The following is a 17,832-nucleotide window of genomic DNA, read 5'->3' as shown; positions in this document are numbered from 1 at the left end:
ATACCCTGCTCAGAGGTGAGCATCACAAGAAAACAGAAAACCCTAATGGCATGTACCATCCACATTGCACCTGATGAACTGCAAGAATTTCAACCCAGGCATAGGGTCTTCTGAGGAGTCTGAGTACCTCAGTGTATGTTTGGTTGGGGAGACAATGCAAGCCTGTCCTTTCAGGAGATGGTGTGCCAGATTCTGGTCTCCAGAAGACTTCTGGCTGTCCTTTGGTTGTTGGAGAGAGCACCAATGGAGAAATGACAGATACCAATATGGTTAGGTCATAACTCCAATTTTACTAACAAGCATCAGACTTTGATAATCAGCAGCAAAGCTAGCATGTTTATACTACTTCTAATCGGTCCTTTTCTCTGAAAGCCAGGTGTGCTTTCTGTGATAAGCCTTGCGGTTTCACATACTGCTTCAGCCTCCTCCTTGCTCGAGCTTGTTATCATGTAGGCATTCTTTCTTCATCTTTTCTCACAGTCGAGAACGACTCAAGCACATTAGTTCTCAAAGCATGGGTTGTTCACTGTTACCAGACCATGGCCTCTTTCAGACAGAAATTCCTCCACAATTCCCCCTTTTTGAGCAGCTCATGCCTGGTAAGCTTCATTTTATACGCTGAAAAATACAGCACAGCTGAGAAACAAAATTATTACGCTTGTGCTAAAAGCAAAAAATCTACAGCAGCTCTATTTTGCAAGGTTGCATGTCTAATACTACTTACATCACTAATCAAGCCTTCTAATGTTATTGAGGTTTGAGATTACTTTGTTTGCTAAGCCAGCATCCTAATTTGCATAGCTGAGTTAATAAAGCAGATACTCCTACACCTGGAGCAAATATACTAGGTGCTATTATTGCTGAGGGAGACCAAAGGGTAACGTGGTCATCACATTTGCTAGTAAATGCATGTACAAACTGTTTTGGACGATGATGTTTCCAAATCATTGTGTGATTAGGCATCAAGATCGTCAGTCATCCCAAACTGCATGGTCCCCCTTGTGATCTCGAGGGTATTCCAGGCCATGCTGGGTCCCCACAAATCAGAAAAATTCCCTTTGGTAACTGTATAGGCACAAGACTAGACCTGGACCTTTTTGGTGAAGTATAATTGCACCAAGATGTCATGTTCTTATACACACCCAGGATGGGATCCACATTCTGTCTGAAATTGTTTGGTATTGCCAGTAAAATTAAACATAACACAGAAATCCATCTTTATAGATCCCAATAATTCTTAACTCCTGTCACTCTGTTGTCATTTCATGTTGTCTTTCGTGTTGTCAACCATGAAATGATTGAATCCCAGTTGTCAACTTTGCCTTTACCCTTAACTAAGGGATTTGTTTTTAATGCATTTGATACAGGTCATTGTGCCACATCTGATGGAACTCCCACCAAACAGGTAGAAAAAGGATTATCTGGAGTGGCCATTGATAAATATTTTGTAGACTGATTGATTGCATTGGCCAGTGTAACCCACATGTTTTGCTTGGGTTGTTGAAATTGCCTAAAACCATTTACCACAATCATCTGAAGCATCAACAGTATGACAAAATCCATTTTTTACTCCTGATCCCAAAAAAATCCTTCACCAATGAGTCCAAAACACAAACCACTTCCCACAAACCTTCTTCACCTTTTTTTTTTTTAATGTGCCACTGACTTCTCAATGCCAAAATATTCTGTTCTTCCAAGTTCCATTCCTGACACCTAAACACCTTAGAAAGTTTCCACTGTAAGAAAACCACTATTCGTCATCACATTTACAGCAAAATGCATGGCATCACGGCCAACAGTTTTTACACTCATTGAGGCAACGGATTGAGGATGGAAAGGATGAACCCAGCAGTCCATGAGGGCTGGGGCCGGTGGTGTCGGCGCGCGGGGTGGGGGCCACTCCGGAGACGGGTTCAAAACTGGAAGCGGCTCCGCGGCGGCTGCGGATGGAAGAGGCGGGGGGGTCTAGTTCACTCCGTGCCGGACCTGGCGAAGGTGGCGGCGTCCGCCGCTGCTGGTCTCGGCCGGGGTCGGGCTCGCTCTGTGTCTGCTCTCGGCTGCGCCAGGTCCTTTTCGCCTCCTTGACTTTGTAAAAACTCTTGTGTAAAGAAGAACTTTTTTTTCTTCTTCTTTTTTTTTTTTTTTTTTTTTTTTTTTTTTTTTTTCCCCCTCGCAGCACGCGCCGCCCGACGACGGGCTGCACGGGGCTGTCCGTCCGCACCGGGCTGTCTGTCCGTCAGCACGACGGGCTGCACGGGGCTGTCCGTCCGCACCGGGCTGTCTGTCCGTCAGCACGACGGGCTGCACGGGGCTGTCCGTCCGCACCGGGCTGTCTGTCCGTCAGCACGACGGGCTGCACGGGGCTGTCCGTCCGCACCGGGCTGTCTGTCCGTCAGCACGACGGGCTGCACGGGGCTGTCCGTCCGCACCGGGCTGTCTGTCCGTCAGCACGACGGGCTGCACGGGGCTGTCCGTCCGCACCGGGCTGTCTGTCTGTCAGCACGACGGGCTGCACCGGGCTGTCTGTCTGTCAGCGGCGATGGGCTGCACCGGGCTGTCTGTCTGTCAGGGCGACGGGCTGCACCGGGCTGTCTGTCTGTCAGCACGACGGGCTGCACCGGGCTGTCTGTCAGCGGCGACGGGCTGCACCGGGCTGTCTGTCCGTCAGTGGCGACGGGCTGCACCGGGCTGTCTGTCTGTCAGTGGCGACGGGCTGCACCGGGCTGGCCTGTAGTCGCTCCAATTTCTTTAATACTTCTTGCAGGAGCTTGTCCGTCCCTCTATCCATGTCTTTCTGCTTCGGTGTAGCGGCTAAGGCCTGGGCTGCAGGCATGGCCACACACTGTTCTTGCATTTCTTTTAAAGTATTTATCACGTCTCTCCAAATGAGGCCTAGATCTTTACTGATCTTACTATTGTCCTATGGCCACTAACAATGATATCCCAGAGAAGGTTTCCCACCTCTCTCCATTCTTCTGGGCTAAAGATCAAGGGTGTATCTTGCATATGACCTCTTTCTCTTGCCCATTTAATCAACTCATGGAGTTTCTTCATGCTGGCTGCCAGTCCTCTCTTAGAGAGTATGCTAGCCAACAACTGCACCGCTGCCTCAGTCTCTATCCCTCAACTAGTATTCCCGGGTGCTGGGAGAGGGGGCAGATTTCCTACCACGACCTCACACCTGGCTTCTGCGGCCCAATTGCCACGCAGTGCCAACTGCTCTCCAGTGTTCTCTGACCACCTGTCACTTGCTGCAATTTGCCCACAATTTACCTGCAAGAGTCAATTGTCCCTGTTAGTTTGGATTAAACTTGTAAAAAAAGGTTTTCAATAAGGGTGATCTCGGAGCTTGTGGAGTAGGATGTCTGTCTGTATCACAAGTCTGCAGTGAGTCCCCTCCTGCTACAGTCTTTAGTCAGTGAAATGTCAGGATTTGTTGGTATGGGGACAGAAGAGGCCAAGGACTTGTGTTTCAGTGGATGCCTGTTGGGTGGATGCACACTGGGTTCTAGCGGGTGCCTGGAAACACTGTACATGGAAGTGGAGAGTGCAGTTTAGTTCAAGTCTGGAGCCTGGTACCACAGGAGATGTGTGCTGTGGTGGCCTGGAGTGGCTCTGGGCTCAGAGAGCCACCTGTCTGCAAACAGGAATATGGTTTCCAGTCTCATTAGTGTGAGAAACTTTCTGTACCCAGAGACCTCAGACACCTTCCCTGAAGGATCTCTAAGTGGCCTAGCCAAGAGAAGTGCCCACTAGGCTTCTTCAGCTCCTGTGAGCTCTCTAGATGCCATTTTGTGCCCCTCTGACTGTTTTTGTGCCTTGGTTTCCTTCCTTTTTCCGAATTGTTGTGTGGTATCTCTGCTTCTGAAGGTCTTACGTCTTTTGCTGACCATCATCTTCAGCTCTACATTTGAGTGCAATTGTCTCTTCCTTTTTGCGATCCCATACAGTTGTTGAGGTTAGTTGCAGGGTAATAGGGCCTGCTTGTTTTCATCAGAGCAGTAGAGAAGTTTCAACTCAAATGCAGCACCAAACAGATGAACTAAAATTAAACTTTTGTCTTTCATCTACCATAATACCACTTTAATAGTGACTCTAAATGGTGATGCATTTGAAAAGAGCTACTCTGACCTGTTAATGGTGGGAATGATGTCCATTGCTAAACAGCTTGGCCTGCAGAAAAGCTCTCGGTACCATAGTGAGGCAGAGTGTTCTGCAGCGGCTGCATCTGATTCAGCTGTTTTACCCTGGATGTTCAGAACTGCAATTCTGACATTAAGTATTGCAACTGAAAATTGCTTAAAATGGAGCTAGTGGGTGCCTTGCTGAGGGGGTTAGTGCAGCCGGCACAAGCAGGTGTAGCCTTGACACACTGGATATAGAAGGCTTATTGCACACAAAATCACAATATCATGTGATTTCTCTGTTCCAGCTCTGTGAGTCTGTCTGCTGACCAAATCAGGTACAGACATAGCTCTGTTGTCATTACTAGGGTTTAATCAAGTCTGCCTGTGAAATGATGCTGATAGGAATCCGTGCCTTTGCCTCTCCCAGTGTTGTGACTGTTAGCAAGTTTTTCTGCTATCTAATTTGAGACTTCTCTGATGTGGTTAACACATATGTTTTTTGACTCTGTCTGCCAATAACTTTGAAAGCGGATGATTTATAACCTCTTTGTGGCAGCTTTTTCCATGTTTAAAGCCTACTGTCATGGCTTCCTTCTATCATCTCCACTCTGAAGCTTTTAAGATTTCTTATTAAGTCACTCAACTTTGATCACTGGTCTGTACCACTCTCCAAAGAACTCTCCTCTAACTGGCATCTTTCCTAAGAGCAATGCCCAGACCTGAAGCCTTTTGTCTGATGTTCATGTTGCTGATTATGGGAAACACAAGCTAAACTGAAATCCCAGTGCAGGCATGTGGAGTGTGGCAGGAACACACCATCCAGCATCATCTTGTGTATATTGTTTTTATCCTGGAAATACAGACAGCTTATGCCACAGTTAAGTACATCAGCACAGACCCAGTCTGCCTTATTCCTAGCTTGTATTTTCAGAGCAGCTGTGGTATGACTCCCATCCATTAGCGTGCAGTCGGACTCATATCAGATGCTTTTACTGATCTTATTCTGCATAAGTGCTGTATTCTGGTGGGATTTTTTTTTTTTGTTGCTGTTTGTCTTGTTTTGTTTTGTTATGTTTCCCCTCTGGCTTAATTTTCTGCTCTTTGAGCAGGAGAAAGCAACTTGTGGATGGGACTGAAAGCGTGTGCTGAATGGGCCAGCTGTATGTGCTGGAGAGGTCAGCTCACAACAGTGTGTGGAGCTACACTCAAGAGCTGGTATTTCCAGGAGATAAGGTGCTGATCCATCTTTTTTTCAGGCCTTCCTCAGAGTATAATGAACTTCCTGGTTTATGTGCCCTCCAGCAGCTAGCACTATAGATGCCAAGGATATCAAAGACGGTAGAAGGCAGAGGAAAGTACTGCCAGTATCTAGACAATTAGGTCTGACCTGACAGCTATGACTTTCACAAAGCACTGTGCACCAGGAAAGATGTTCTCAGTTGATTCTGGATCAGGCAGACCTGGGTTTCCTCAAGATATTTCACTTTTTCAGTGTGGCTATTTTGTCCAGAAGCAAAATAATTTAATCCAGAATTCACAACGCGGACGAATCTGAAATCCTGGAGTAAGTGGGATGCAATAGGATGAGCAGGAGTACGCTGGTTGATAGTGAAACACACATTCAGTCAGCTAAACGTGCACTTGACTGTTTTGTTACCCGACTCTTTTGGGAGAGTAGTGAAAACGCCACAGTATAGCTCTACCAAGACCACTTCTGAGTGCTGCAGACATCCCTAAACTTTACAGCCCTTTTAAGAGTTCCCACCTTTGGCAAGAAACTAGGACCTTTGCAGTCAGCTTTCAGAAATGGGTCATGGATAGCTAACTTTTCATAAACAACCACGTGAAAGAGTCAGCAATAAAGAAAAGCCAAGCCTCTTCACTACTGCTGCATTGTATTTCTGAAGACAAGCGACAGACATGGATTCTCCATCCTTAACAGTCTGTTTTTTTAAGCATTTCCACATTCATGTCTGGTGAGCAGGAGAGGTCTGTCTAGGCTATGCTTGAGGATATCAAAGTACCCCAGTGGTTTTCTGGGGTATTATTTTGAAATACTAGATCCAGCTTCTGAGCCAAGGACAATATGACTCTGTTTCAAAAAGAAAAGAACAAAAAGTCTTGCAAGCAGCAGAGTTGCAGATGAATTGTAGGTGGATTCCTTTCTGATTTTCCTTAGGTGAGCCATTGCTGACTGTGCTTGTTGCATCTGTGTTTAACCTATGGGATCACAGAAACAGCAGGGCTAGTTGTAGACCCAATTTTTAGTTAAGACTGCACTCTGAGCTGCACATTTAAGACACCTCCAAAGATTTCTTTGCTTACCCACGGGGCTCTGTTATGCTGGACAGTTGTCTGAATCCCTACTACTTGCAAAGGGCTGGACCAGACAAAGTTTTCACAGTCTCCACAATGATCAGGTCTGTCTTGCAGGGCTGGCCGTGCTGTGTCCTCCTTTCAGCTCAGACTCAAGCACTTAGAAATGCCTGTTGAGAGAAACTTCAGAGAATGGTTTGAAACTATGTGTATGTTGTTGCTCTGTGTCTTGCAGTTGCATTATCCTGCTTAGAGAAGCAGAGGAGCTGCTTCCTCTGTTTCTGATGGCAGTGAGAAACTATGAAGCAAATGGATGCATTTTAATCTATTTCACAGAGAACACTGTTGCTAGCTACTGTAGAAAAAAGGGATGTTCCAACCTCCTGACACCCACCCTTTAGATAGTTATAAATGTTGATAAGATCTCCCCTCAGTGTCCTCTTCTCCAGACTAAACAGCACCAGTTCCCACAACCTTCCCTCATATGAAAGATGTTTTATCCTACTCCAGGACATCTTGGCAGCTTCAGAAACAAAATCTCCTTAGCATTTTTTGTTGGAAGTGGAGAGAGTAACAACTTCAAAGTCTCATGACTTGGAGTAACAGCTGTTACTGTAACAGCTGGGCAAGGGAAGGATACTGCTAAGGGCATTCTTTGCATCATGGTATGGTTTTATGAACAGTAATACAATTTGCAGTGTCCATGTCATTCCCAGTTGCCCCTCCTCCAACAGAGAGGCTGATGATACTGGAAATTAGGTCAGGATGATGGGAAGGAAAGGAAGGAGTCTAATTTTAGAACTGCAAAGGCTATACTGCCTTCCTCCTTTGCCTTCCTTCTTTCTCCAGGATGCAAAGGGCTCTCTTTCAGTGGTCTCTTCCTCAGTCCCTTTCACTTTTTAATCAGTTCAACATCACCCTCTGTGCTGGCATAGTGCCACCAGAGCCATGAACAGCAAGTGAAGGGAAGATCCACCTCCTTGACCAGATGAGAGGACCCAGACTTCAGCTCCAGCTGGCTCTGAAGGTAGAGATGTGCTCCCAATGGGCACTGCCCAGTGTGCAGGAGTGCTCTGCATGTACCTGCCTATGGGCAACCTGGCTCTATACTGCCCCGCAAGCAGATGAGGTGAGCTGGGAATCCCTGAGCTATGGCTCAGACCTTACCTGGTGTTGCACACCCAGGATTTTCAGGATCTTGAGCTCTGCCCATGCTGACTTGCTCTGCCCAGACATGGCTATGCAAGGAGATACTCTCTACACTGGGGCCAACACTCCAGTGCAGGGAGAAAGCTAATCCCATTAGTCCTCAAAAACATCCAGGGAAAGCATAGTGTTAAGGGACTAAGTAAAACATTTAATTTTGGGACTCTATGAAATACACAAATATGTCTTATTTTTTGAGGTGATGGTGCAAGTTTTTGCAATGGAAAAGAAGCCCTGTCTTGTTAACAAAGTATTGGTTTATTTTCCCTTACTTTCTCCCTCCCACCCCATATACCAGTTGCTATTTGCAGTTTTGAAAATGGTTGCCAATCCAAACAGCAATTTTCATGGAATGTGGAAGAAATACATTGCTGTCACTCTCTATCAGAGGAACAGATGGGAGAGCTGAGCCTGAAAGACAACCGTCAGGTTTACTGGATTGGAAGTCCACATCATGAGGGTACATCTTGGTATGTTGCCCATGGCATTTTTAGGGTGGTACAAGATCACGTGGCTGAGATCCAAGAGGCCCTGAAGTCACACAATCAGAGAATAATTGAGGTTGGAAGTGATCCCTTGAGATCACTCAGTTGAACCCTCAAAGCAGGGTCAACCAGAGCAAGTTGCCCTGGACCATGTCTGGTCAGGTTTTAAGTACCTTCAAGGATGGAAACTCCTCAACCTCCTTGAGCAATGTAACTCTGTGCCAGTGTTACGCTACCCTCGTATTAAAAAAAGCTGTTTCCTTGTGTTAAGTGGAGTTTTCTGTTTTTCAGTTTGTGTCCGCGCTTCTTGTCCTGTTGCTCAGCACCATTGAAGACAGCCTGTCCCTGTCTCGTCTACTTCTGCTCCTGAAGTGTTTGTAAATATTGATTAATAACCTCCCAAGCCTGCCCACCTGCTGGTGCTCTCAACCTCTTTTCGTATGAGAGATACTCCCAATCCCTTCACTGTCTTCATTCACCTTGACTGGATTTTGTTACACTGGAAAGCCCAGAACTGCACCCATCACACTAGACGTGTCTCACCAGTGCCAAGGGGAAGGATCACTTCTCTCAACCTATGGGCAACAGTCCTCCTAAGGTAGCTTAGGAGGCCATTTTCTGCCTTTGATCCAAGGACACGTTGCTGCTGTCTTACGGTTGGCTTGTTCACCTGGACCCACTGGTTGTTTTCTGCAAAGTTGCTTTCCAGTTGGCACCCATCATACAGTAGTGGATGGAGTTATTCCTCCATAGGTACATGACTTGGCTCGTTCTGTCATTCAACTTGTTTAATTAGGCTCTTGTGGGCCCATATCTTCATCCTGTCAAGGTCTCTCAGATTGGCAGCACGAGCTTTTGGTGTATCAGCCACTGCTCCTTGTTTTGTGCCATTCGCAGACTTCCTGAGAATACACTGCCCCGTCATGCAGATCACAAACTTCTGAGCATAGGAGTATAGCCAGTTTGTGGTCTACCTCAGTGTCTGAGCATGTAGCTTGCACTTCATCCATTTGTCTGTGAGGCTGTTACGAGAGGCAGTCTCAAAAGCCTTACTAATGTTGATATAAACTATGTCCAAACCTTCCTCGTGTTGGAGTTTCCACAGGTCTCAGGGGGTCCAGATACCTTAAAGACCATCTTAGCAGTTGTGGTGGGTTGACTTTACTCAAATGCCAGGTGTCCACCAAAGCCTATCAGTCCTCTCCTCAGATAGACAGGAAATGTGTCATTGTGGCATGGCTTCGACAGACTGGTCTGATGTGAAATAAACTGGAGTGTGGGGTTCATCTGGAAGCTCAAAGGTCCCTTATGAAGGGGGCAGGGATTGCTTTGCTGCAGCATGTAGAACCACAGAATTATATAGGTTGGAAAAGGCCTTTAAAATTATCCAGTTCAACTCTTAACCCAGCACTGCCATGCCCACCACTAAACCATATGCCTAAGCAGCTCATCTACATGTCTTTTAAATACTTCAGGGATAACTGAGATTCATGAATCCATGCACTTCCCTGGGCTGCCTGGTCCAATGCTTGACAACCTTTTCAGTGAATAATTTTTTCCTAATATCCAATGTAAACCTCTCCTGACACAACGTGAGTCTGTTTCATCTTGTCCTGTTGCTTGTAGCTTGGAAGAGGAGACCGCTTACCTCACCACAACCTCCTTCTAGTTAGCTAAGTCTCCCTTAAGCCTCTTTTTCTCCAGACTAAACATCCCCAGCTTCCTCAGCTGCTCCTCATCCGACTTGTGCTCCAGACCCCTTTCCAGCTTCATTGCCTGTCTCTGGACACACTGCAGCACCTTAATGTCCTTCTTGTAGTGAGAGGCACAAAAACTAATACAGTGTTCAAAGTGAGGGGAAGGACTGCAGGTGGGCTTGTCTCTAGGAGTGGATGGTGGGAAATGCTCTCAGTGGCTCAAGTGTCCATCTCTGCTCACTGCCAGGAAGCTCTTTCCCTTCTGTGAAGAAGCTGTTTTGAGTAGCTGACAATCTTTCAGGGGCAGAGAATAAAGGAGGAAAGACTGATTATCTCTGTACCTGATACAGGAGTGCAGCAGATAACATTGTGGTGTTCTTCCATAACAGGCACTCAGGAGCTGCTCAAGAGCAGCCCTGTTGATGAGTGTTTTGTACAGCCCAGCATTTGCCAGCCTCTCTAACTGAGCCTCTGATGGGCTCTGTGTGTGTCTCAGCACAGCTGTGTCCAGAAGTGGCACTTGAAACTTTTGTATTGCAGATGCGTCATGGCACTTCAGAGCAAGATGCAGCTCCTTCTGGGGACAGGAGATATACTAGAAACTGTCAACTCCTTGTGCTTGTAAGCTGAGGAGACTCTCATCTCCCACACAGCATTCACAGAACTGTCTTCTCTGACACCTGTGTAAGAAGGCAAGCTCAGCCTTTTTTTTGCCAACTGCACCAGAATAGGTTCTCTGAGCTCTGGATGGGAGATGCTGTGGAAACCATGCTTCCTCCCTTTGTGTGGCCACATGCGTTTTTTGCCCAGCTCTGCCTTCACTGTGATGCTTTCTGCTCTCCTTGTTTAGAGGAAGGAGCAGAGACGCCTCTTTTCGCTCTATCCAATGACCCGGAATTGCCTTCAGCTTTGGAGAATGGACACGGAACTCAGTCAGATTGTCTGTCCCAGGAACGAATGTGATATAGCATGTAGTAGAGCAAAGAGTAAAGGGTGGTCAAGATGACTCAAGTACCAGGTGACGAGGAAATAAACCAACCTCTTCCTTCCAGGAAGGTAGGAGGAAGGTAGAAGTGTGAGGAGGAGAAGTGAATGGAGAGCCTGGTGCTTTACAAAAAAAACCCAAGGAAGAGATTGTGGCTGTGGAATGAGGCCTCTTCTGCTCTGCCATGCAAGCACAGGAATTGAGGAAACAGGGTGGGCCAGGCCTGCTGATGCAAAAGGGCTACCAGTGGCCTGTGTCTGGTTCCTACATTGTCCTGACAGTGGTGGAAGGGTAGGTCATGGCAAGCTACATGAAGGCTGACTGCACTGAGGGCCTGCTTGGGAGAGAAGTGTTTCTGTATTCCTTTTAGAATCTATGCACCCACTTATGCATTCGGCATTTGACCTGCATTTATACACAGCACAGCATTTGGTGTGTTGAGAGTTCTAATGGAGTACTTCTAGGAATGGTGACCTTGTTCCTCTACAAGGAACTTCTTGTAGGCACCAAAGCTTGTGCTGTCTAATAGCTGAGACCTCTCAGAGGCCTGACCATGCCGTTTAACAGCCACCTGAAACATTGTCAGTGGCTGAGAAACTGTATTATGTCTGCTGCACAGCTTGTAGCAGACAGGCTGTACACACAGGGGCTTATTTTACTTACTGAAAATGTGATTGCTTTGAGTAGTAAATATTAAAGTTTCAGTGATTTGGCAGCACCATGCCCTTGGTTTTCTCCAGTTCAGCATCCTGTTCTGAACAGGACTATTATGAACATTAGATCAAATAGAATATGGCTTTGTATAATCAAGTCATGAAAGGACTGCCAGGGTTAGGGATCTGTCACCTCTCAAGCAACCTCTAGTGTAGAACAGTTCTCCATGGTCCTTCCAAACAAGTTTTTCCTAATGTCCTCATGCCTGCTTTATTTGTGGTTGGTATTTGCCACTGTACCAGATGCAGTCTGCTGATGTTGCACCTCTTCAAGATGTTTTTTGCCATATTTTATCCTAAAACTTTTTCTTTTAATGCTGACCTTTCTGCTGTGGCTGCAGTTGTGTCAAGAGGAATGCTGTTCAACTGGGATTATCTTTGCCAATTTTATTATATTTCCCTGCTGTGCAAAATGTAGGTATTTTCAAGCCAATTCCTGTGGCAGCTGAACCTTGATTCTAGAAGTTGAAATGGGAGAGGGCTGTCTTTCCTAAGCTCCATCCAAATTTGGGTATTTAATTGATTTTATTTCCTTTGTTCTTTATTGGCCATTAATGTCTTATATTGGATGTCAGTGTCTTGCTGTGTGCTCCTGCTCTCCATAGGAATGTTATAGCAATAATGAATCTCTCCTGTGTGCTTGGAAACACATGCACAGAGACGTTTTGGACCTCCTGACCACACAGTCCCTTCTACCTCAAGAGCAGTTTAGCTAGAAATTCCTTGGAGCCAAGCAATTAATTTCTTTTTGGAAAGATAATGTTCCTGCTGTAAGGAGCTGCTGCATCCAGACAATATAATAGTTTTCTTTTTTTTTTGATGTGTATAAACCTAACCACCGTAAGGAGTATGGAGTTATCTGAGTACGCTGCATCTCTGGGGCTTTTTGGGGAGTTAGCTGGTTGTATATAACTTCAGCTTTCTTTATGCCTGTGAATATCCCTTCCTCCAAGATGAGCTTCCCAGGACTGATGCTTTCTTTTTCAAATAACTTGACATTTCTTTGTTTTTGTTTGAGATAGGTAGCCCCTACTTTGCACCTAATGTTTCACCCACAAGAAATATAATCAGCTAAGAATCTGGACAAATGCAGGGTTAGCACAGGTAAAACATGCCAAGGTAAAAGTGAGCAAACAAATGACTGTTAAAGCATCACCAGATCTCTCAGATCTCTCATGTCTATTTGTCCAAGGTGGCATTGGCTCTGAACTGTACTGGTAAATTGGAAGGAGGCAGGGAATGGGACAGGGAATAGGAATAGCACTGTTCTCAGCCCAAATCTTCCAGTATGATGTGGGCTGTGAGCTTTGTGGATCTTTGTGATGACGGATATTTGTAAAGCTCCAGTTTGATTTCTGGCATTTAATAGCCATTCCAGGAAGATACAATACCCTGCCAGCCACATGGCATTTTGGTTTAGAATTGTTTAGATCCCTGCTTGTCACATGATGATGCACTTGGTTTCCTGCCACTGAGTGCATACTTCCCTTCAAACCCTTACCTGTGTGAGTGAGTGGTCTGAATCTTGCTGTAGCTCAGACGCTGCTTGTTTGTGGTTTAATCCTAATGAACAACTAAGCACCACCCAACCTTTTGCTCACTTCTTCACCAGCCCTGGTGGGATGGGGAGAAGAATCGGAATGGAAAAAAAAAAAAGGCAAAACTCTGTGGCTTGAGATAACAAACAGTTTGATAATTGGTAATAATAATGGTGATGAAGATAACAGAGAAACAAAACCCAAGAAAGCCAAGTGATGCTCAATGCTGTTGCTCAGCACCCACTGACCGATGTCTGACTGTGATGGGCCCCTCCGAGCCAACCCCCTCTCCCTCAGTTTATGTACTGGTTATGACATTCTGTGGTAGAGGGCTAGTTTGGGTGAGTTCTCCTGGCCACAATCCGTCCCAGCTTCCTGTGCACCTTCTCCTCCCTGGCAAAGCACAGCAAAAGTCCTTCACTTAGGATAAGCACTCATTAAGCAACAACTAAACCGTCAGTGTGTTGTCAACATTATTCCCTCACCATATCCAAAGCACAGCCCTGTACCAGCTACTAGGGAAAAAATGATCTCTCTCCCAGGCAAAACTCGGACATATTCTCAAACTTGATTATTATTATTCAGATAACAAACTGGATTAACTTCCAGCATCACTGATAATACTGTTCAGTAAAGGCATGTTAAATGGATCAATATGGGGCAAAACCAAGTCCTCCTCTCCCAGTCTTTATCCATACTCCCAGCTGACTGTCTGGGGCTCTCACTCATATCATTCCTGTCTGATCTGTGTTTCTTTTCCTTTGGACAGTAGGATCTTCTCACCATCCTCACTATGTACCTTTTATTGTCTAGGTCTTGTGGAAAGAGCAGAAGTTAATAGTATCATTTTCCTTTTCTGCCCAACACTGTTAGTTTCCTATTTAAATAAATTGCATCAGTTGCATTAAGCACCACTGCTTTTTGTAGGAGGGCATTCTTGTGCTTATCTTGCTTTATCTCATTTAAAGATCATTTAAAATACTATCTGTCAGAGGGCTGTGGTGCAGTTATAAACCAGACATACAGGAAGTCATTGTCAGTGGGAAAAAAACCCAACAGATGTCTGTAACTATTCCGATGATCTGTTAAACTTCTTTTTCCCCTTCATGTGAGCAAAATTTAAACTCCTTTTTGGTCCTAAACCACATGAGAGCTAAGTGAAGCATGCATCCAGACTGACTTGCTCACTTGACATGTTTGAGACTTTCTTCACCCAAGATGTTGTACCTTTCATGCTTCCTGAATTCTATGTTACCAGAATTCATCTCTTCTTAAACTTGCTGCCACGTGGCCCAGAAACAGCCAGTCCATGCACAGCCCAGCTGGCTGGCGGAGAGAGCTGTCCTTTCTCTCCTGCACTCTCCTCTCGCCATCAGAGATGTGCAACATTTGCAGACAGGTCATGCCAAAGGAGTGACGACCAGCAGAGAAAAATGCAGCTAATGCTTGTTGGCTGAGGGTTGGTGTGAGAAGCCCAGATGGGGAGGATGATCCTGTGCTGGGTAAAGGTGAGTCTGAGTCTGCAAGTGTTGCTGAGGTGGCCAGTCCTTATGTCATGGGATGTTCTGATTCTCTCCTTGCAGATGTCGTGGCACCCGCCGTACCGCAGCTCCAAGTTCCGCCATGTGTTCGGCAAAGCAGCCAGCAAGGACAACTGCTACGACAGTGTGCCCATCACCCACAATGTCCATGACAACCACTTCTGCACTGTGAACCCCCACTTCATTGCAGTGGTGACCGAGTGTGCGGGTGGGGGAGCCTTTGTCATCATTCCCATCCAGCAGGTGAGCTCTGCCCTGGAAACATACTAGACAAGAGACAAGCTTTATAGGGAGCTAGGTCTCACAGAGAATATTAACTGAAGTTAATGCTGGTGCTTGAATTGCAAAATGATGAAAGGTGCCCCAGATGCCCCAGAGAGTGACTTCATGTGTACACTTATGTTTTAACACTGCTTCTTGCAGATTTTTAACACTTTCATTTCATATCTCATTTGCCTTTCTTGCATAATCAGCAGGAGCTGTGCTGTTCAGATGTTTGTTTCCTAGGAGAAATTCTGAATAAAAAAGAAGTTAGTAGATACACAGGGCAAAAACTGAAAGGTTAGTAGCATGACTTCAGCTGAGACGAAAGGGGAATCTAATATGTTTTTCTCTCCTTTGTGAAAGAACAGAGACATGGTTATCGGGCAAAGAAGCTCTTAAGCTTCAAGCATTGATGTTGGAAAAACTTTGCTTTCGGAAACAAATCTCATGTTTTTGAATTTTGTTGACTTAGGGATCTGATGAGAGGAGAGAAGCTGGCCGTCTGATGTTTATTGTTTCAGAAAAATTAGGCATGTAGATTAACATCATTATGAGATTATGAGCTCTCTGGAATCAGGGCAGAACAGATGAAAAGCAGATGTTCAGCCTTTAATTAAAAGTTAATTGATGGTGTTATTACAATGCTACTTTTTCAATATATATTTGCCAAGGATGAAAGTGAACTGTCTATGCTTGAAGAACCTAGCACAGTTCCTGGCCCTTGTAGACGTTGCTTATTCATATCCTTCACTGCCAGTGCTGTTCAGAGGCGGTCCTTCTAAAATTAACCACTACCCTGTTTTTCCTGACTGAGTTATTTCTACCCCCTCGACCATGATCTGTTGAAGCTGGAGAACTTGTCTTTATCACAGACCTGCATCTGTAAGCAGACAGCCATGACTGTGGGATGTGGGGTGGAACCCAGGTCTCAAAGCATTGGCAGAATGATTTCCTCTCTCTTCTTACTTCTTAGCTTGGCTAGGCTTTAGTAGCACTTCTCTTGTTCTTAACATCTGCCTAGATACTCCACTCGGATCTGAAATACTGCTTGCAGAAGCCAAAGCATGGTAGAATTGAAGATACAGAAAAGGATAATTAAAGTACGTCAATGAAAGTGTGAAATTGCTTTAATGTGAGGTAAGACTTTGTAGATTAGACTTCAGCCAGTTTGGGAAAAAAGATGAATAAGTCAGATACATAAAACTGTGAAGAGGATAGGGAAGAAGTTTAAGGAGCAATTCTTGATTTGTGTGTTGAAGGGGATCCTGGAGACCAGGGAGCAGATCATTAGCAGCAGATGTGAATGCTCCTGCAGTTCAGATATGGAACTCACTGCTTCAGATGCTGATGAGCCCAGAAAAATAAGCAGTTCAAAACAGGATGGAGTTATGGAGTGGTTTTGTTTTCTAAACTGTATTTGTTTGGATGCAGGTCCTCTAGTTCAGAAAGTCCTTTGAGGGTTAAACATTGATGGTGGATCAGAGAAAGGATCTGTATGGGCTGTGCTTCATATAGCCTTCTTCTGACTACCTGTTCCTGACCCATGCTGGTCAGGGAAGAGCAGCCTCAGCCACCCACAGAAAAGTGTTATCTGAGTGACCTGTGGTACCGGTTACTTTTTTTCATTATACACTTCCAAAGTGGTGCTTTCTGGTGAAAAGCATCACCTTTTGACTTGTGCTCCTGGTGGTAGTTATTTGTGGCTGCCATCTCTTCCTGTGGTGGTGACCCAAGGCAGATAGCATCCTGGGCTCTTGTCATGGCTGACCAGGCACTGAAAGCTGTCTGATCTGGAGACATGTGCCTGTGATGGTATTATCCATATGAGCAGACATATCTCAAGCATGCCACAGTCTGGAGGAAAAGCCCAAGAGCCAGGTTGTCGTGTTTAAGCCAGAGCTGGAGGTAGCCATGACAAGGAGGGCTGCACTTTCTGTAGAGGATGAGCAACCTGCTTGGGATGCTGCTCTTGTACCTCCAGTGCTTTTCTGAGTTCATTATGTGCATGCTACTGGAGGGGCTGCCTGCTTTAGGATGTGCTCATATGGAAGCTCAACTTTCCTCTGTTTAACCCTGCCTTCTTGCTTGTTTGTTCTGCACCTCTCCTGCTGAGTCATGGGTATGGAGCTTTCTCATCTCTCCATGAATAAATACCACTTCTTACCTTCTGCACCATTCTTCCTCTCTGAGAGCCTGGAGGTGAGGTAGGCTTGTGAGCAGCAGAGGTTATGTAGTGAAAAAGCTCTTTGCCACTGATACCCTTCTTTCAAAAGACCTTTGCATTCAATCTGAAGAGGAATAAGCTGAGTATTTGCCACCCTTGTCTGTGGCAGCATGTGTCAGTTAGATCCCCATGATAATGTGCCAGTTAAGTGGAGTGGCAGCACATCTCACCAGAGAGGGAAGTGACTGTGGCTACAGGTTCTGTGGCCTAGAACAGACTAAATGCCTTTGTAAATCTTCCATGTCTGAGGAGACACAGGCTCAGTAGCTGTAACTAGCAGATGAGCTGCTTTTCCACAGCATGGCCTGAGTGTAGATTGGTTACTGATAGAAGTGTCCATGCACTACATGCCAAGGAAGCACCTTGACTCAGATGGCAGTTTTGTGGCCTTCCTTTGAAAGACAAAGGCCTGCCTTTTTCCTTTGCTGATGACCAGACTTGGTTGAGATTGCGTCTGTCTCTTTCTTTGCAGCATAAATCAAACGAACAGAAAAATGAGAACAAAGTCCCGAGAGACAGGGAGATATTTGTGTGCAAGTCTTTGCAGTCTCCAGTCTTTCAATGTGTCAGCACCAGGTGTGACAGAGAGGACAAGTGTGATTGTGTAAACCTCCTAGACGGAAGCCCAACTCTCTTCTCTCTGGGGCAAGGACTGTGACATGAAACTTGTGATGACCTCTCAGGCCTTACCTAACTGATGCCATATGTGAGTCTTATGCTGTGATGTGACGAAGTG

The 17,832-nt window shown here is 45.6% G+C and overlaps 1 protein-coding gene across 2 annotated transcripts in view; it reads left to right on the top strand.

Moving 5' to 3' along the window:
- The window catches only part of CORO2A (coronin 2A), a 61,777-nt gene that overhangs the window by 27,501 nt on the left and 16,444 nt on the right, over positions 1 to 17,832 (top strand). For both annotated transcript variants that reach the window (XM_062017633.1, XM_062017634.1), the window contains exon 2: positions 14,651 to 14,851. In XM_062017633.1, coding sequence (XP_061873617.1) covers positions 14,651 to 14,851 — 201 coding nt within the window. The remainder of the gene's footprint in view (positions 1 to 14,650; positions 14,852 to 17,832) is intronic.

The sequence above is a fragment of the Colius striatus genome, chromosome Z (assembly GCF_028858725.1).
Source record: "Colius striatus isolate bColStr4 chromosome Z, bColStr4.1.hap1, whole genome shotgun sequence".
Taxonomy (NCBI): domain Eukaryota; kingdom Metazoa; phylum Chordata; class Aves; order Coliiformes; family Coliidae; genus Colius; species Colius striatus.
This window is presented reverse-complemented; position numbering and strand designations above follow the sequence as displayed.